Genomic DNA, 19,907 nt, shown 5'->3' on the forward strand with positions numbered 1-19,907 from the left:
GAGAAGAAGGGAGGAGCAATAACTCCCCTTACACACACGCACACACACACTTTTCTACACCATGAGAGACATTAAGTGTTATTGCTGATTCATACTGACTGATTCAGTCTTAAACTCAAACGATCTGAAATGTCACACGTGACCGACAGCTAATGTGGGGTCATTTAGAAAATTTCCCTTCTCCTTTAGAGGGGAGTTTGTGTGTGGAATGCTCAGCTTGGTCAGATGAGAGGACGCAGTGACATGCTGGACTCTTTCACACTCTGCTGTAGTTAGCGCACTGGGAAGTTTTCACCACGTCTGAAATGTTGTTTTCTCAGAAACCCACCAGCAACGACTGCAGGTCACAGTTTAATGGATGTTAAAAGGACAGAAAAAAGCTCTTGAGATCTGAAGATCTAATCTTATCTTACCTCAAACACACACACACACACACACACACACACACGCACGCACAGGTAGACAGAAATAGTCAAAGTTGAGTTTCTATGGATAAACACTGCATGAAGGTGTTACAAGTAACTTTATGCGAGTGTGTGTGTGTGTGTGTGTGTGTGTGTGTCTTCCATTTCCTGGACATTAAACCTGTGATATGATCTGCATGTTGAAGCTCGGGGAGCGTGACTGCTTAGTAAGAGGAGCTCCTGGGGACAGAAGGTCCTCGGCCTCCTCTGGCCTAATCAGGTGCTCCTCCTTTAGGCTTATGGTGGAGTGACGGTGGGAGCCTCCCGCTACAAGCCCTCCTTCCTTGTCAGAGCCTCCTGCCACCTCCCCTCGTTCATCCTCACCTCCGTTCAGGTTGAAACTCATGCAGTCAAAGGACTTGCTGGAGGACGTGCTGCCAGTCCGCACCAGTGTGGACCCTGCAGGGAAGCTCAGGTGCTTCTTTATGGGACTTAAGTGGATGGCCTCTAAGGTGATGCTGGCTGGAGGCGACTGCTGCCTCTGACGATGCTTCCTCTCAGCAGGCTGGTGGTCTGCAGAGAGTTCCGCCTGTTTTTCCGCCTCCTTCTCCCTCTCACGCTCTTTTTCCTTCTCTTTTTCTTTCTCCCTGTCTCGAGACAGCCGGGCCGTGATGGCTTTCTTGATGCTGCTACTGCTTGAGCTCAGGCTGCCCCCCCTCGGCCCAATGCCTCCAGCCTTGGTGCCGCTGGGCTGGCTGCTGTTGGAAGCCCCTGAGGAGAAACCCTCATCTGGGTCGTTGATGTTGAAGGAATCCTCCCCGCCGCTCATACCATCAGCATCTGGACGTGTGTGAACACACATAAACAAAAGATAACATGATGTAGAGACAGAAATGTGAGTGAAGCCAAAAAAAGGCTGAGCTGATAAATGCTGTGGTCGAAATTTAAACTTAATTTAATCATGCATTTATCTGAATCATTTATCTATTTGTTGTCCCATAATGGAAACAAACTTAAATGCTTAAATTCTTTGCAACATATTGAAATTGCAGTCATAATAACAAGCATCACATCATCTTTCGACTACTGTCACTTTTTTTCTCTTTTCCACCAAAGCTTTGGCTTAGAAGTGAACATTTACATGAAGAAATTAATAATCAAACATGTTAAATCCATTCAGTCCCACTTTGAAAGCTGAAAGGGAAAAACATGATAAACTGTTAGACAAAAAAAAAAAAAAAAAAAAAGAGCGTGTTACTGACATACAGGGTAAAAGCCTGTCAAAAAAACAGAGACACAGACGATCAGCTGTCTCTCTCCATCATGCATCGTTGGGACAAGCAGAATTAGACGACAGGGAACCACAAACAGTACCAGAAAAGAAAACAGGAAACTGAGAAGAAACTGGACTGACATGCACAAAACATGAGGAGAAGAAGCATGCTCTCCAGCCCCATCCCTCGCTTATCCGGCAGCACAGCGGCCACACGGTTAGCCGGTCGAGATGAGCCTGCCAATCTGTGGAGAGTGCTGAGGCGAGTCGCTTCACCTCATCAGATCGATAGCTCTCCAGTTAGAGCTGGCAGCACACAAAGCTAAATGGACCCAGTCTGCAAGCCATCACAGACCAAAACCCCAAATGAATAACTGGACTATAAGCTGCAACCAGTGTTTGATGGGTTTGTTTTTAAGTAAATTAGTGTTGCTCATCTCAGCCCTACAGGAGCCACAATCCAGCAGGTTTTTCCACATTTCCTGCTCCAACACACCTGACTCAATGAATCCTTGTGCAAAAAGTCTGTTGAGGCAAGAATACATTTAAAACCTGCTGGATTACAGCTCTTGTAGGACCAGTAATGAATAATCCTGATTTAAATGCTGAATTAATTCTGTGGTTTTATGTATACATCATAATAAAAAAAAAAATAAAAAAAAAAATAAAAAGATCACATGGTTTTTATGGGATATTTATAAGTAGATAAACTCTGGATGGATAACAACAGATTACACGGTGCACTATGCATCTGAACTAACCAGAAGACTTTTGGATCTACAGGTAGTACTTTCCTCCAGTTATTTTTATGTTATTTTAAGTGTTTCTACGAGCCACAGAATCATGTAATGTTTCATACACTGCTTCTAGATTTTTGCTCAGTGAGTAAAATTGTAATGACTCATATGTTGCTCATCTTAGGTTGTAGATTAGATTCAGCCTAACACCTGATAAAGAACAGATGACTTTTTTTTAATATCCTGACACAATCCTGACACAACAATAAAACCGAAAGAATATACATCATTTATCTTATTTGCACACTGAGATCAGTGCTTCTACTTTACAGTTGGCTGATCAGAGTCTCTTTGTAGTAACTGCTCTGATTTTAAGTACTTTATGAAATCAAAATAAAAAATCCTTTTGGTGGTGGGAGTTTTGGTACACGTCAAACATTATACTGAGATGTCCTTTTTTTTTTAATCATCTTTTATACCTAAAAAAAAAATCCTAATTGTCCTCAACTTGAAGTAAAGGAAGATCTAAGCAACTTTATAGACCAACAAGAGCTCAGAGTTGAAAAACTGACCCCTTCCGTATTGTAACCTTTACAGTGGCTTCATATGAGGTTCACTCATATACGCTTTTCGCTATGAAGAATTGAAATGAACTTCAGCTGAGGAAGGAAAATAATCAGAAAAAAAGATAGTTGGAAAATTATTGTGGAGCAAAAGCAAATGCAATCAATAAGTTAAAACATGCAAAACCATGTCGTTTAAAATATCAAAGCAAAGCAGCTTCAAACTAAAGGATGTGTGTATAGGAAGTTATTTCTTTCTGCAAGAGAACATCCAGTAATAACACAGTAGCTGATCAATCCTCTTGAAATGATCACAGGCTTATCTTTACTGGGTTAATAATTTCAACACAATTAAAAAAAAAAATATCAAAGGATTTTTCCAGCATGACTGAGCTGAATAATGTGAAAGATTCCTTAAAGAAGACTGAATGGCGCTCAAACATAGAAAATAAGCCAGGAAATGAGCTGATCTTCAGTCTGACTGATGTTTGAAGCTTTTAACTCAACCATGAATGAAAATGGACAAGTCTAAATGAGACAAGATGAGCCATACAGCCCTGACAATGGAATAGCTGTCGTCTCGCAAAATATCAGCCACTATTTGGTCTGCTCATTTGACCTTGTCATTGGAGATGCCAAAGATTCCAGAGTTGAATGTTTTCGCAGAAATTGATGAAGCTTACAGAGGCATGTGCATGCAGAGCTCCTTCCCACTCACTGAGCTATGGAAAAGAAATGCAACGATGCAGGACTGGCATTGAATGAAGCTCCTGGACAAAGAACAAAGTACAAAATGGACGATCTCTTCCTGCAGACTGGCTGCAGCAGATGGATACTGTTGGCCTGAGAGACCAAACATTTGGTGCTGTCAGACAGAGCGGCAGTACCAATACAAGAAATCAGGAAGTCCGTGCCAGCTCTTTAAAAGTCATCTATCGTCCTCATTACAATTGGAAAAAAAAACCCCAAAAACATTGATGAAATCAATTATCAGACATGTTGACAAATCCCAGCACTGAGGGTCGAGCTGCAGGCTGGGTGGTAAACATGCTCAGTGAGTGACAATGGGAGCGGTCTGAAGTTGAAGGAATGATGAGGAAAAGAGAATGTGATTTAACAGGCCCATGCAAAATGGCCGCTAGCCGCACTTCCTTCAACCCCAGAATAGGCGACTCTTCCACTTTTAAATGCGGCAATCGGTAGCAATGATCTGGTAGTAGAGGGGTTGTTGGCTGAGGGTCTTATAGACTGGATGAGTTAGTATACTCTGGGGAAGTGAAGAGGCAGCAACAATGGGAACGGCAGAGTTAACTGCCTCAAGCCGAGGAGGGATAATAGGAGGAGGGTCGGGAAGATGAAGATCGAAGAGGCACCTCCTCCCGAGACCCTCTCTGCTCTGTGTGTCCGCCCCTGTCCCCTACCCTCAAGTGTGATGGGGGGAATGATGCTGCTGCTGCTGCTGTGGTGGCTGTGATGCCGCCCTCCTCTTTCCTCTTTAGCTGCAGGTTCCCAGAGAGGATGGTGCTGGTGCTGGGCGATGCTAGGAGGACTGAAGGTGAGGCTCAACTCTGCAGCGGCTGAGTAGTCAAAACAATCTGGGAGTCAACAACACAGATGAGGAAATGCGATTCTTTAGTCGAAGCAAGTTTCAATCAATACGGGCCCTAATCTTGGGCACAGCAGACCTAACACTTGTCTAAATTTATGTGTAGCCTACAAAATTTAGAAAAAAGAAATGAGTTACCCCACCGATTGTCCATCTACTGGCAAAAATGGACCCAGCCTCAATTTTTATTGTTATTACTAAGCGCATAAGACAGGCAAAAAAAAAAAAAAGAAAAGAAAAGAAAAAGATTAATAAGGAGCAGTGAGTGACACAAGCACTTATCCACAAACTAATGAACACAATTACAAAATTAAACAACTTGAAAACACCATTTCCATGATGCTAATGGTGCAAACAGTTTTAAATAAAAACAAGTTTCTTCTCAATGTTTGGACAAACATCAGAGAAGTCTTTCTCACCAAAAAGTTCCCCCTTGCAGCCTTTATGTAAAAATTTTAAAAAGTAACAAAATATAAGGTTACAGCTTAATCATGACTGAAAAGCTGTGTTTACTTGCATGACGGACCCTTGGTTCTACAGTAGTAATAAAAAAAATAAAACAAAGAGATTGTGATCTCTCTTCTACACTGAAGACTGACACACTTCACAGTGTGCAGGAGCCAAGATGGCAGATTTTCCTGATGCCTCCAGTCTTTGGCCTTACCCTCTCGTTTCCAGCGGTGGCGCCGTATTGAGGCGGTGGTGATTGCTGAGATGGATATACGACTGATGGTGGGTGTGACTTCCACCTGGAGCACCTTGCGTCCTCGTGGCTCATCGGGAGCGCTTTCTGGCAGCGAGTTTTTCATGGCATTCCCGAGCTGAAGAAGGCGTGAAACACAGATGCAGAATAATGAGGTATCAATGAACTAAAAGCATAAAGGTATGAGCATTTTGAAACTCGATTATGCTCATGATCCATATGTAGAGGCTACTGATGTTGACTTTTAAGAAAAAAAACCAATGCAAATGTTATTTTTGCTATCAGAATTCACAATTCTAATCATTCACATTGTTAATTCTTCAACTTTCTATACACAATGCTGTTGGTCTTACCAGGAGAGGCTGGGAGTAAAGCTCAAGCTGGGCCCGATACACGATGTCTTCCAGAGCTTCTCGCCCCATTTCCCACTCTCCATTGTATCTACACAAAACAAAAACACAGACATTAAACAACATCATGCTGCAAAGTTATCAGAGTAAACAGAAGTCTCCAACAACTTCCCTTTATGTCTCAGTAATAGTCAATAAACTTTAATTTGTTATCCATTATACATCTATATATATATATATATATATATATATATATATATATATATATATATACTTAGACTTTATTTAAAGTGGAGAGCTTCACTAGTTACATATGTATGTATAAGTATGTATGTAACTTTATTCTGTCCATACTATTTTGTGTCACAGAGTTGCAGTTGCTTATGGAAGATTAGTCTGTAAAGAATAAATTCAGAGTTAAATGTAGCACACCATGTATCATATTTCCACTATAATGCTGTAATGACTATGTTAACAGTTACAGCTACAGAGTTCATAAATACATGAGTCAGCAGAACGGATTTTATGGTTCCTGATATTGACATCCTGTTCACTAAGTGACACCTTGGAGGGGTACCCCCTGACAGTCTTTTTAAGTGCTGTTGTTGGTCATCAACAGCAAAATAAATTGAATTTTTTTTAATATAAAAAGAAACATAAACATGTACAACAGACGTGACCATCAGATCTCTTTGATCCAGTTGTCTAAAATGCAACAATCACACAGCCTGAGATAAATGCTTCAGGGTTTCCTTTAGACTCAAGATCAAAAGACCGAGATGAATGGGCAGGTTAAAAGAAAGAAAAAAAAAGGGAAAACGTCTGTTTGATGTTTTTGTGGTTGAAAAAGTGCCAGAGTATGGTTTAAGCCTGATAAACAAAAAGGCATTTATCTTTTTTTTTGTTTCTGATGTTCCGATATCTCTCTAGACCTTTTTCTATATCCTCATGTGGCATTACTGTTGCACAGCATTAGCAGACATATTAACCTAAATCCCAATGTCCTCTGTCTGAGCCAAGGTCCCTCTGCATGTGTGGAGCTTTGGATTCATGCTTGCTTGCCCTTCATACACACATGTACCAAGCTTAAGACCGTACTGACGCAGGGATGACTAAAAACAACATTATTATTTTTCTTTCACATACAGAAACTCAACATCTCTTTTGTTTTTTAAATCAACATTACTATTTGCTCCAACTTCCTGATCGCTGACATGTGACCTTACAGCAGCGATGAAGCAGAAGGTTTACTCTTTCTCTCCCTTCCTGCCAGTACACTCATAATGGAAGCGATTCCAGTCACTATCATATCAGGAGATCTATCTCTGAGGACTACCTGTCATCAAGGAGCTATAATCAGCTTTGCAATGACTGTCCTCGTAGGAGAATGAGATCACCTGCTTCCACAATACACTACAGATGTAATCTGTGAATACAGTGCGAGGTCTCTGTCCTTGGTAGAGTGCTGGCTTATCCTTTAAGATTTTCAATGTACACTAAATATAAAATGTTTAAGAAAGGTTTAAAAAGTGTATTTTTGTATTTTTAGTATAATCATCTAATATCTAACACCCCCGTCATCATGTATCCGCAGTTATTGTGATTCTGCAAATTGTACTTTTAGATGGTATCAGATGAAAACTACCAAATTCAGAGTGAATTGGCTTTCAATAAGCCAGTTATTTTTCTCAGAACTTGGTAGAGACCTAAAATATCATCGAAAACACTCTTTCACATGAATAATGTTCGTCATGAATTTACTCCAGATTTATCTATGTGCTGCACACGGCAAAGTGAAAAGAAAAAAAAAAGCAGATGTGGCTTCAAAGATACATACATGGCATGATAAACAGCAGTCAGCATCTGCACCATGAATTCAGGGTCCAGCAGGACGCGGTTGCAAGGTTCTCTCCAAAGTTTCTGCTGTTGCCGGGGGAAACCGCATACGCACAATCTGGGGAGGGGGTCCAGGAGGATATATAATACAGAGGGTTATACCAATTTAAAACATTTCCACTAACAGAATCAAGAAGCACAGTTCAGTCAAACCTGCATGGCTTTGACTGATCTGTGCTTCTTGCAGTCTAGACTGAGCTTGCTTCAGGCGTTGTCTGTCTGTTCGTTTGCAGGAGGTAGGAACTCATATCCTGAACCGTCTGCACGCTACTCTGCAACAATCACTGGGCAGTGGCTCCCTCATATTGCGAATTCCACATTGATCCTTTCTCCGGGGTGTCCCAGTGTTTCAGACAGATTAAAACAAATATCCAGCAGTTTGGCTTCATTTGGCTGACCACATGAGCTGATTAACAGAGACTTAATAAAATTGTACTTATTAAGAATGTTGAGCCACTGCAGTAAGTGTGGGACTACAGGGAAGAGGTGGTGATTGTGTCTCAGCTTCAGGCAAATGTAATAGAATTGTAGAAGAGGAGAGGGCGACTACTAATTGCATACAAAAAGAAAGACAGGACACATGCTATACACGTGTTTTTCTCACCGTGAGCTCATCCTGCAGACCGACTGATAGGAAGAAAGGGGCATGTAGACCACAGCTGAGTTGTAGCAGAGCATGAGGAAACACAACACCTCAAACCTGCAACCACAGTCACAAAAAAAGTACAGCAATACAGACTATTAATAGCATGCAGTTTACTTTTTCCCCCCCACTAAAACGAGCTATGCAGAAGTTCTCAGCAAAATGTTCAACTCTATGAGCAGCTGTTCATTCTGTACAACAGAAAAATAATTGTATCATAAATTAGGCGATACTATACTATAATAATTTCTAAACTCTCGGGACACACCATATAGGTGATGTAAATGCACAAAGGCTGAAACTGTTTTTAGTAACACAAAGGTAATAGAAAAACAAGTGTTATTCTGCTTTAAAGCTGGAATGAAGTTAGGGAACAAGGGTGTCACTTAATCAACTAACGTAACACTTGGATGACGTTTGGAATCTGTGATTGACAGCTCATCAGCAAGTCTTTTTGACTACCAGTAACTCCTTTCTCTGCAAAGGCTGATGGGAGCTTCTTTTTTTTTTTTTTTTTTTTTAAAGAGGGTTGGTGTGCAGACCACTGCACCTGCTCTAACATCTGCTATGTGAACAATCTTCTCCTGATAAAACAGATGGTGCTACTTAAATTATATCAAACTATATGATTGACAAAGTTTAGTTGAATAATAACAAAAATAAAAGCAAAAATCGGCTTTAAACAATTGCCTTTTGATCGTGTATTTTGTAGACAACTAGGAGAAGGAGTGTGAGTGTGTGTGTGTGTGTGTGTGTGTGTGTGTGTGTGTGTGGGGGGGGGGGGGTATAAAAGGCCAGAGCGGAGTTGCAGCAGAGCCATATATTATTGGTTGGAGTAAGTCTGCCATCTCTCAGGAGCTTTGGCTCGTCTTCTCATAAGCACTACCTCAGGCCCAGTCACACAAAAGAATTTCCAGATAAGCTATGGGGCCCAGCCTTGCTGCAATCCATCCACTATGTTTACGATGCTCTAAGTTCGTGGCTGCCACGCCACTCTGGACCATCCACAGGATGATCGGCGTTATCTGTACTGTCCTCACATGACAGTTTGTGTGTCTGCCTCAGCATATATGTCATCGCAAATAAGCATCTGCTGCTCTGCTCCTTTCAGTGCAGTGGAGAACCATTTTCAGGCAGGATTTCTGGCATACTTCATTACTATGCTGAGATTAACATTCATCTACAGCTGCAGAAAGAGTACCAGGGCCAAAAAAGCTTTCAGGTTTGCTCAGTCTATTCTACAGGCTGATCCAGCATCAAGGTTATGATCTGATTACCTTAAGATTCTCTCTTGAGTTATATCCTATTTAGGGTAAAATAAATGTCAATATAAACTTACAAGTGAGAATGAAAATATCTGCAGGGTTAAAAGCTGTATGTTGATGCCATATTTATTTAAAGCTGAACAGTCTACTTTGCTGTCTCTCTTAGATCAGTGATCAGCCATTTTCATTCATGCCGTACCTGTTCTGTGCAGTGAAGGTCTCTCTCTGAGGGTGGAGGCCACTGTACACCACTCTGATTAGGTCATGTTGACACAGAGCTCCCTCTGTCAGAGCCATGGACCCCAGACTGGAAGGCTACACAAAACAAACAAGCAAAAGTACACAGTTTTTATACATATCCATTTTTATTAACATCTTTATCTAAAAGGATGTAAAAACAGCACATTGTTAGCTAGAAACCGCTTTGATAACAAATTTCTCCTTCCATTTAAAAGCTGAATCATTGTGTTGCTGAGCCTCTTCCGAGTCCTCATCTTTGACTGGACACCTCAGTCTCTGTCATCTCTCTGGCCGAATTGTTGATTTAAAGATCTAATATCACAATATTTTATTAAACTACAAACTTTATGACTCTTTGGCCAAAGTCCACATTTTTTAAATTATCCTCACACCTTCTGCAAGTTTCTTAATGCAACTTTCAGGTCACACACTCCTTAATTTAAATGTCATCTGACCATTATTAATATCTCTTCAGCACACAGACCTCTGCACAGCCTCGCAACTCCCATTTTCTATTACCGCCGCACCTGCAATCATTTAGTGTCTTTTTGCTTCCATAATATTATTACTGACAACAAGTACACACTGTCCTGCATTATGACAGAGCAAAGACACGGCTCAGCGTGAGGTGGCAAGCAGAGCAAGCTGAGAGCATTCGTCTTTTGTGAGAGCGATAAGAGGAAGAGGTGTGTATAATGACAGAATGAACTCTAAAACTGTGTGAATGAGGTCATATGATGCTTTTATCAGTGGTATGCAGAGCAGAGGCCATCTTTGAGTAATTTCACAAAACAGAGCAAAGAGAAATAGATGCGTAAAAAAGGAGAGGAGGGAGAGAGAAAGGGAGACTGGGTGTATGTTACTGCTGGAAGGCTGGGAATAAGGTAATGTAAATCGGAGCCCTATGACAGAGACTTGCTCTGTTTTTATACGCACACAACACACAAGTTGTGTGCGTATACTACTGCCTCCATGCTACCTTCATTCCCTCAGCATGCAGGGAAGAGCTTATGAAGCTTATAATTACCGTGATAAATCGCCTTCAGCGCACACCACACACTCTAATCTCATCAACACTCACACATGTGCACAGATGGGCAGTGGCTGATGCCGTCGTGCTGTCTGAAAATATTCACTGTGTGCTTTGGGTGGTGAAACAGGCCAGAAAAATTGGACTTTAGTCTAAAATGATCGAAGGTCAGCATGCTCTGTTAACCATTGTGTTAATGAATTCTAGGTCTAGACAACAGCACATAAACACAGCGTCCTGTTTCTGTCAGCAGGTCAGTTGAGCAAGAGTGGATGGACAAACTCTGCTTGACAGAGTGACGCAAAGCAGAGTGAAAGGGTCGAATGGACTGCAGGAGGAATCAATGAAAGTCCAAGTGCACTCATTTTAAAGTCAAAGAAATCAACATGCACATGCATTATTAAATGCTCTCTCTCTTTTTTTTTTTTTTTTTAATTAAATCTTTGAATAACAGAGCCAGGACTACTAAACATTCACAGCTGAGCCCTCAAGGTGAGGTTAATGAAAATAAACCTGTAGCTTTGGGACACAGCAGAGACACAATCTTTCAAACAACCATATTAATAAGCAACAAGGCTGGGAGGTGGTGACAAACTCAAGGAAGCTGCATCATAACACGGCAGAAAGAGACATCAGGAGTCCTACCTCATGGTAGATAGAAGGTTTTGACAGAGACGGGATCGTGAAAGAAAGGAGTTTGCTGTTGCCATCTTTGTCGACGATTTCCTGCAGAGACACAAAAGGGAAACCTGTGTCAGCGAAGGAATGTAGCTTGCATTAAATAACAGCCTGGTAAACATTTTTCTTTATACTAAAACATATTATAGGCCTGAATTAAATTAATCAAGCAAATAACTTCTGGAAGGAATAGATACAAACATATATCAGTGAACGGTTCCCAACTTCTGCATGACCTTTAATACCCATGATGCTGAGCAGGTGTATGATTATTCTGTTTGTGGACATTATTGACTGTGACGGAATAAATGTCACTGCCAGCGCTGTGTACATTCAATTTCCCTCTCTTATACACATTGCCCTAAAAAAGATGCCATTCCAAAACGTTATGGCCGATTATCTCCACCAGATGCAAACACAACTGCAATGATTAAATGTATTCATTGAGATGCACAGCTAAGCACTTTCTCTGGGCAGTAAGCAAACACTGGACGCAGCATGCTCTGCAAACCAATTACAAGCAGCTGGAAAGGATTAAAGCAGTGTGCAGGAGGTATACAAATATTTGTATGCTAGCAAATGTTTAAAATATTAAAATGATTAAGAAGAGGTAAAATAAGCAGGTTTTCTCTAAGAGTCAAACATCTATGTTTTATTTCAGCAAGCGTTTTTCTTTGCAAACCAGATATTGTGAACTTCATCTTCTGCTTCTTCATAAAGGTTTAAGAACAAAGAACCAAACAGATATTATCACTTCAACTGCTCCTCCACTTCTTCCTGAGTTGCTTCTTTTTGCCCCTAAGCCGGCTAACAGTATATCTGTGATTATCTTAAGGAACTGCTGAGAGCGGAGCGGTTTATCAGAGCTCAGAGGTCACTGAGCATGTGCTGGATGTCAGTGTGTGTTGGGAAGTATAGACACAGAGGAATAAATTATGCATGAATATGCCCTGAGCAGTGCTGGCTGACATGAAGCTCTTTCTATTGATATTTCTTGCTCTTTGCACATTTCCCCAAGGGTGTTTCCTGGTGATGCAATCTACCTCAGGCCTATCCATTAACCAGGATTTTCCTTGTAGGTTGTCTTGGAAGTCCAAAAACATAAAACCTCTCTGACTTTTCACCCCTAGAGGGTCTAAAAATGACCAGCAATTTTGTTTTCACTATGGTCAACAGCAGAAATCCATTCAAAGATTACAACATCAGGTAAGTTTCTAAGTAACGTACTGCTATCCAGCCAATTATATGCATGAAGTAACAGATTTACCTCATGTTGATCATTAACAAGCACAATTCTCAAACTGAATCTATGAAATCGAATACAGGCGGGATTACACTGAAGCAGAAAGAGGAACTGAGAACACAACAAGGTAGTCTTTGTCAACCAACAGCAATGAAAAAAAATCCTAGTTTGCCAGGTCAAAAGCAGGATGCTGAGACTGTCCATGCTTCTCATTTAAGACCACAGTAATATGGTAAGATACTGTCTGACTTAGCATCGTCAGAAATCGTTGTCACTCAATGCTGATTTAGTGTTGAATTAAGTTATAGGAACCTCTTTAGCATGCTCTGACCTTTCGGTTCCTTATTGTGTCAACAAAAGAATAAACAGCAAATATTCTCATGTAAAACTTTGGAAGTAGCGGCACACAATCCGATTCAGTAGCGTTCACTGAACTTTACGTTGATACTATATAGACGTATAGTATCTCTGTTCAAACATAACTGACTCGGCTTGAGTTTGATGCCCTTTCGTCCCAAGTGTGCAATGATCAGTAGAAGAAACAGCATCTAATTGCAGACATATGGTCTTATTTGTTTATTTTCCCTGTTCCAGTATTATTCTTGTTTCAGACAGCAGGTCTTCTGGTAAAGGGTGGCTGCAAGTAAAAGCTAATTAGATGGGTTTTGTCTTCATTTCAAACTCATATGAAATGCTCAAGTCTTTTCATAATGTACTTAACAAAAGGTTGCCCCCAGAATTCAGATGAGGTCCTGCAACCTTTGCTATCTGCTTCAATCCAGAGTAAATATGTCGTATTTATCCATCGTTTACAGAACAGAGAGGATTTAGTTGGATTGAGACTTTGTGGTTACTTTACATTGTTTCTATGTTATTCTGACATGTTGGCATCAAAAGTTACAAATAAATAAAGAGTGCTCATGTGATTTAAAACATTTATAGTTTTGTGAAATGATCACATAACAACTGTGATTAATTTGTTGACTATAACTGTACCGAGGAAATCTATTATTGTGGCATTCCTACAGTGTAGAACATTTGTGCAGTAACTTCTCTGATGGTGCTTTTAAAAGCACCTCCACCAAACAGACAGATAAAAACCCACCAGGTTATACATTCCCAAGAGGAGGGCCTCGATGCAGCCATTGCTCTGCCGATCCCTGCTGGCAGTGATGCGCAGGTATACCCACACCAGCTCCGGCAGGAACTGCAGGGTGAAGCGCCGCAAACGGTCTTCCGAGCTCCGGTACAACTCAAACAGCTGGTGGCAGACGGGCTCCAGCAGCTAGAACACAGGTGGACACAAATGCAAAGTAGCACAAACATCAATCCATTGTGGTTCTTAGGTTCTAAGCAAACATTTTAACATATCATAGCAGGAAATGCAAAGGTTTACAAATATTGTAGACAGGGGTTCAGCGCTCAGTAGGATTGAATATAGGACCATGCATTGTGTTCTTTTCCTGGTATGATACAACAACACTTCTGACATTAGAAGGCACAAAGTTTTAAACAAACTTCAAATGTGTATTTGAAATGCAAGTTTCTGCTAATAAAGAGTAGAATTAATGTACTATTAAGCATAAAAAGCAAAAAGAAGCCAATTTGAATCAAACTGATTAAAACTTAACACCAAATTTCCATCCAGCAGTCTTTAGTTTTAAAAACACAAAAACCTGAAGACAAAAATGTATTTTTAAGCAACCTAATGGTGACATACTCTGCCAACGTTTGAATTTACTGTATAAATATGAATGTATGCATGTGGAAATACCGAAAATAAAAAAGAAATAATAGAGAGAGTTCATATCTCTGCTGGTTAGCAGCCTCTCTTTCTTTTTCCTCTTCTAAGTAAAAAACCATTTTAATACCAAAACATGAACAGACATCATCTTGACTTCAATGCAACACAAAAGGAAAGTTTTGTTGTTGTTGGTGGAGGGGGGGGGGGGGGGGGGGGGGGTATCTGGGTGCAGAGTTTCTGGATGAAAGCCTGGTCAGATGTAGCCTCAGGGGAGACCACTGAGCCAATGTGTTTATACTGTCCAGGGGTCAATGCAGTGAGTGCCCACACAGGACTGCTGTGTAAGTGGTGTGTGTGTGTGTGTGTGTGTGTGTGTGTGTGTGTGTGTGTGTGTGTGTGTGTGTGTGTTGTACTTGCACGTTGACTGACTGAGAAATAAGCAACAACTCATTAATGAACTTGGCAAAGGCTTTGCCCTCTATGTCGTCAGCAAGGGGGAAAGAGAAACGACAAACAGGCACAGTTTGAAATCTTTTTTCCTCCCTCTCTCTCTCTCTTTCTCTTTGGATCACACAGACATAAAAATACACACATGAACACACACCCTCCTGGATCACTTGTTTCATCATTAATGGGATTGTGCAGCTAGACTGACATCTCTAATGGAATTTAGATCCCTGGACGCTTGACACTCAAATTTGACTGAAATAGAGGTGAAAATGGTGGTGGGCAGAACTGGATACACAAACTAAATCATTACAGCCAAATTAAAGTCCACCCTCTCAAAGGGCCTTTGACCTTCATTGAAAATGATGTTGTTGGGTTCTTTAACAGAAATAAATGCTTGTTTGGCTGTACAGGTGTAGGGCACATCTGTGCAAAGAAGGAAAACAGCAGGGTGCTTGTGTGGAGTGATTGTACATGTTGCTCCTCTGGTGTGGGCAGCAGATGTTCTAGTTTGTTTTTCAGACCACTGTGTCTGTGTGGGTGTGTATGTGTGTGTGTATACAGTACACTGGGAACCGTGTGTACCATCTCTCAGGTGATGTGGCTGCCACTGCACCCCTTTCATCATATTCTCACACAAAAACTGAAGACACAGTTGCGTGTCACACTCATGCTCAATGTCGACTGAGACAACATCTTAGGAGTCACAGAATGCGCTGGAAACAAGGGCTCTACGGTATTTTACCTCGTTGTTGGGATCCTGGATGACTCTGTAGAGTGCTGGCACCAGGGACTTTTTTAGATGAAGACTACCGGCGTAGCTGGGGATGTGGGTTTCTGGTAAGGACTGAAACAAGAAGAGGTAGAGGATGACTGACACATACCACACAAGCTTAGCATTTCTGCGCAACACTAAAGGCATGACGAATGAAATCTAAGAAATTTCCTTGGGACTTTTGGGGCTCCAATTGTTCCCACTAAGTAATGACAAGAAGACAAAATGACCATGAAGTTAAATCAGCCAAACATTAATATTGTGCATCATATAATTTAACTACAATTCTCCAGCTGTGACACTTAAAAACATCACCTTATTCTTAAAACAGCTGCAAAACACCAACTGGGAAATTTCAGAAGCATTGCATTTGGGAAAGTGTATGTTCCATTTAAATGATAATATAATAAAGTGATAATAATAATAATAAAATAACTCTTTAAGGCTACTGACATAACTTTGTGATGATGTCCGACAGGCTGTGAATATCTTGGGGTGGCAATTGTCAAATGGTCAAGATTGGGAGTTTGCAGATGACAGTCATCTCAGCATGGTCCTTCACTGCAGACGATGCATGTTGTGGTTTGTCTCACCACAGTCAGAGCCGTCTATTTTCATCACTTCTGTAGGTCATAATTTTGTGCTGACCTCTTATACCTCTGCCAACCCAATAGAACTTAGTTTTTTTTCTAAAACAGACTGGACTAATCTGCTTTTTAGTCTGCTTTGAGAGATGAACATCTACAGCACATGAGATCATTTCAGCCCCTATGACATTTTGAAAAGTTGCAGTGTGTCAGTAATCTCCTTCAGATAGGAAATCTATGATGTTTGTGACTTTATCTGTTCATCCCTTTTCTTTACAACCATCTACCTTCGCTTTCAGGTGTTCTGCAGGAGATCTGAGAAATGCAACGCAAAAGTTGAGTCAAAGAACAATCTCAATGTTTTATCTGACTGGATTTTTTTTTTCTCCCTTTTAAATAGATCAAAGACCACTTATGCTTGAAGCTGCAAATCGGGTCAAAACTAGTGTTTTGGAATAAAAAGGCTTTAAATAGCAACTTGTAACTATGTAGTTTACATAGTTACAAGTTCAAATATGTACCAAAATATGAGTATGAACAAGCAAAGAATGGAAATATCAAAACAGAAAATGTGTTGTACATGATGGTAAACAAAAGCTTATTACTGTCTCTGCTTCTTGTCTTGATGTAAAAAAAAATATATAATTTGTAGTTCAGTTTGAAGATGCAGAGTAGAAGACTATAGAAGTTACTGCTTAAACAAAAGAAATTATTTAAATGAATCTTTTAGATTTAATGGACAAGTTGACCACAAAGATAAGGAAGATGAATTTACTAGCCAGTATGGCAAATGTTCCCCTCTGTGCATCCTAACAGGTCTCATCATCACTATGAGATCAAACCAATCAGGCTGACATACAGTGGGATTCTAAAATCTATTTTAATGAAGATGCTGATTTAACCTGATGAGCAGGGAGGTGAGGGTTTTTTTTTTTGTTTTTTTTTTAATGAAGAGCAAGACACCTCCTTGGGGAGCCAAATTAAAAATGATAAGAGAGGATAATGTGGACTAAGGACAAACAAGACACTTCTGTGACAAACATGACCATGTGTTCTTTTCAAACTACAACAAAACCAGCTTGAGGTTGGTGTTGAAGTTAAAAAGACTGTCAGTCTTTTCATTACTGACAACGTGGGTGACCATCTGCAGTGAGAGGATACTAAATGACAACAGAAAATCGCAATAAAAAAGTGTTTTTGTAAATCAGAGAATGCAAGTCTTTATTATGATTTTAGGAATAATTATTGTGAAGGAACATTCATACCAGCCTTTTTAATTAGATTCCATTTGTTCAGAAAGTCAGCTTTGTTGAGCGTACTGTGAATGCGTAAACTAATTCTGATTAAGATCAAAACAGCAGGCTCGGTCTGCCTTCAAACACAGGTGTCAAATACAGGAAGCGGACTACAAAACAAAGTGCATTGTGGGTTTTGCGCACAGTTTTGCAGCTAAATAAAATATGTATGTATGTGGGACTCTGGACAGGAGAAAATAACTCAAACGTGAAGAATTTGGTAAAAGTTCTGATAGATATCTGATCAACCCAGACCACAAGGATCTGATGCAGCTTCTGGTGGAGAGTGAAACACGTCTTTTAAAAGGTCCGATTTATGTAGCGTGAATGCAGTGCGTCTGGAATAATGTCGTACCCACTAACTGAACTGAGTCCCCAATCGGAAAGAGTCTGGCGGACTATCCTGATGTGAAAGCACCCTTTGTATCATTATGGTCATGAAGCAGACAGATTATCAGAGGATGGACACTTCACCCAGCTTAAATCAAAAGTCCAGATTGAATAAAGACTTGTATTTTTGCTTATTTCAGTCTTGGCAACACTTGCATGCCTCAGGCAGTTTACATGGTACCTGGCCACAGTTTCACTGGCATCCAGTAAATTCAATGACAATCTATAAAAGTTGGAGGTGTTAAAAGGTGACACAGGGACATCTATACACTCACCTCTGTATCACTGGTGATATACCTTCAGGAAAAGAGCCTGCAGGACTAAACTTTAGTGTCATGACTTATGAATGAGCACAGAGCAAAGTAGCACCTTTACCTTGAATTCGGAGAGCCATTCTTCTACAACACCGCGCTCTGAACCCAGCATCTTTGTCAGAGACCCCCCCTTGGCTGCTTGGTGGATGCAGAGAGGCAGATGAAGGAGAAAAAAACAAAAAGACAGAAAACATTTAAAAGAAATGCAGTGGTAATTATTTGTCTCTGGGACAAAAGGACAAAACAAATTTGTTACATGTCTCACATGTGTGATGCATGCAACTATTGCTGCCAACCATCTTTCAAAGAATACTCAAGATCATGGTTTGTTTTTTCCTTTTGAATGAGACACCATATTTATTTCCATATCAGAACAAGACACAGTTTAATTAAAAAAGGATCCAATGTCTTTACAGGAAGCATGTTAAAATGCAGTGTGTTTAAGGAGAAACTGTTTGCATGAGCACAGTTCTGTCCAGCAACTGTCAACAGTAATTACAAACCAACAACGACAATCCCCACACACATACAGTAGGCAGACAATTATTCTCCAAACTATGATTGTTTTTGTTTAATTTAAATGTCATTTTGTAGGAAGAAAAAAATAAATGCATTAATTAAGATGTGAGGACAGAAGAAATTTAGAAAATGAATAACAGTGGTGGCGCAACATGAACTAATACTTACTAACATGCTTCTAGGGGAGAATGACAACGCTGAACATACTGTTACATAATCTTTCACATCCCTACACTAACCTGTCACGATAAAAAAACACCACGCAAACCAACAGAATGCTCACAACTTGTGACATCAAACAGAAACTAATTTTCCTTATAAGATTTCGCTATTTCCAAAATGTTTTTGTATAAAAGAATTTTTACCCCACAGCAAAAGACATTTTTTGGTATTTAAAAACATATCACTTTCCCTGATCCTGTGTCAAAATCTAAAATAAATTTCAATAAAATGGCCAGAAATAACAAGCTATGAACGAGGTTTGTGTCTAGTCTAGTAGAGCCAAAAACTGTGTGTAGACTGTTCTGTGAAAGGTGATGAACAGTAACAGGCTGCAGTGACAGTCTGAATACAGACTGAAGGTGATGCTCTAAGGGGGTGTTGTGCCAAGCTGCCAAACCAACAGAAATAAAACTAAATGGGTGATTATGTAATGGCAGATGCACATCAGAGCAAACATTTGAAGCCACCCTTTCTTGTTTTTGTTGTTTTTTTCCATAACAATGCCTTTCAACAAAGAGTATTACAGTGAAATTCCCCTTGTTAACTTTTGAGAAAAAAAATACTAAGAATATCTAATTTATAATGAAGTAAACTGAAATTTGCAACCATAAACTCTGAACTAAAGAGAAAAAACCAGCTAGGGGGTTGCGTGTGAGTTAAGTGGTTTTTCATCTGTGTTATAAACAGTTAGTATAAACAGTTAATTTTAGATCAAGGAATTTTTTTAAAAAGCAAAGTGCTGTATGAGTTGTGGACTATGGTCACATTTTCTTACCATTCAAGTCAACAATTAATACGAATAGTCAATACGATCAATGATTACCAAGTGTTCCTTAGTGATCACCATTCTAAAGAAAAGAGTGAAACTATCTGACTTAAAGTCTCATCTCTTATACTAGTTATGGAGTAGCTAGTTACCTTAGCTGTGAAAACACTGAATCCTTTGTATGTACAGATATGAGAGGTCTCTGGATAAATCACTA

General features: G+C 40.1%; 1 protein-coding gene across 1 annotated transcript; it reads right to left on the minus strand.

Moving 5' to 3' along the window:
* Positions 1 to 579: 579 nt before the first annotated feature.
* LOC306766256 (hyccin 2) lies at positions 580 to 18,295 on the minus strand (the record flags this gene model as incomplete). Its single annotated transcript, XM_079253906.1, has 11 exons — positions 580 to 1,244; positions 4,399 to 4,572; positions 5,248 to 5,404; positions 5,640 to 5,727; positions 7,474 to 7,590; positions 8,137 to 8,232; positions 9,640 to 9,755; positions 11,356 to 11,436; positions 13,737 to 13,916; positions 15,568 to 15,669; positions 18,245 to 18,295. 11 exons carry the CDS (start codon positions 18,293 to 18,295, stop codon positions 580 to 582), a joined length of 1,827 nt encoding a protein of 608 aa, XP_079110032.1.
* Between the last annotated feature and the right edge of the window lie 1,612 nt (positions 18,296 to 19,907).

The sequence above is a fragment of the Telmatherina bonti genome, assembly GCF_933228915.1.
Source record: "Telmatherina bonti genome assembly, chromosome: 15".
NCBI classification, from domain to species: domain Eukaryota; kingdom Metazoa; phylum Chordata; class Actinopteri; order Atheriniformes; family Telmatherinidae; genus Telmatherina; species Telmatherina bonti.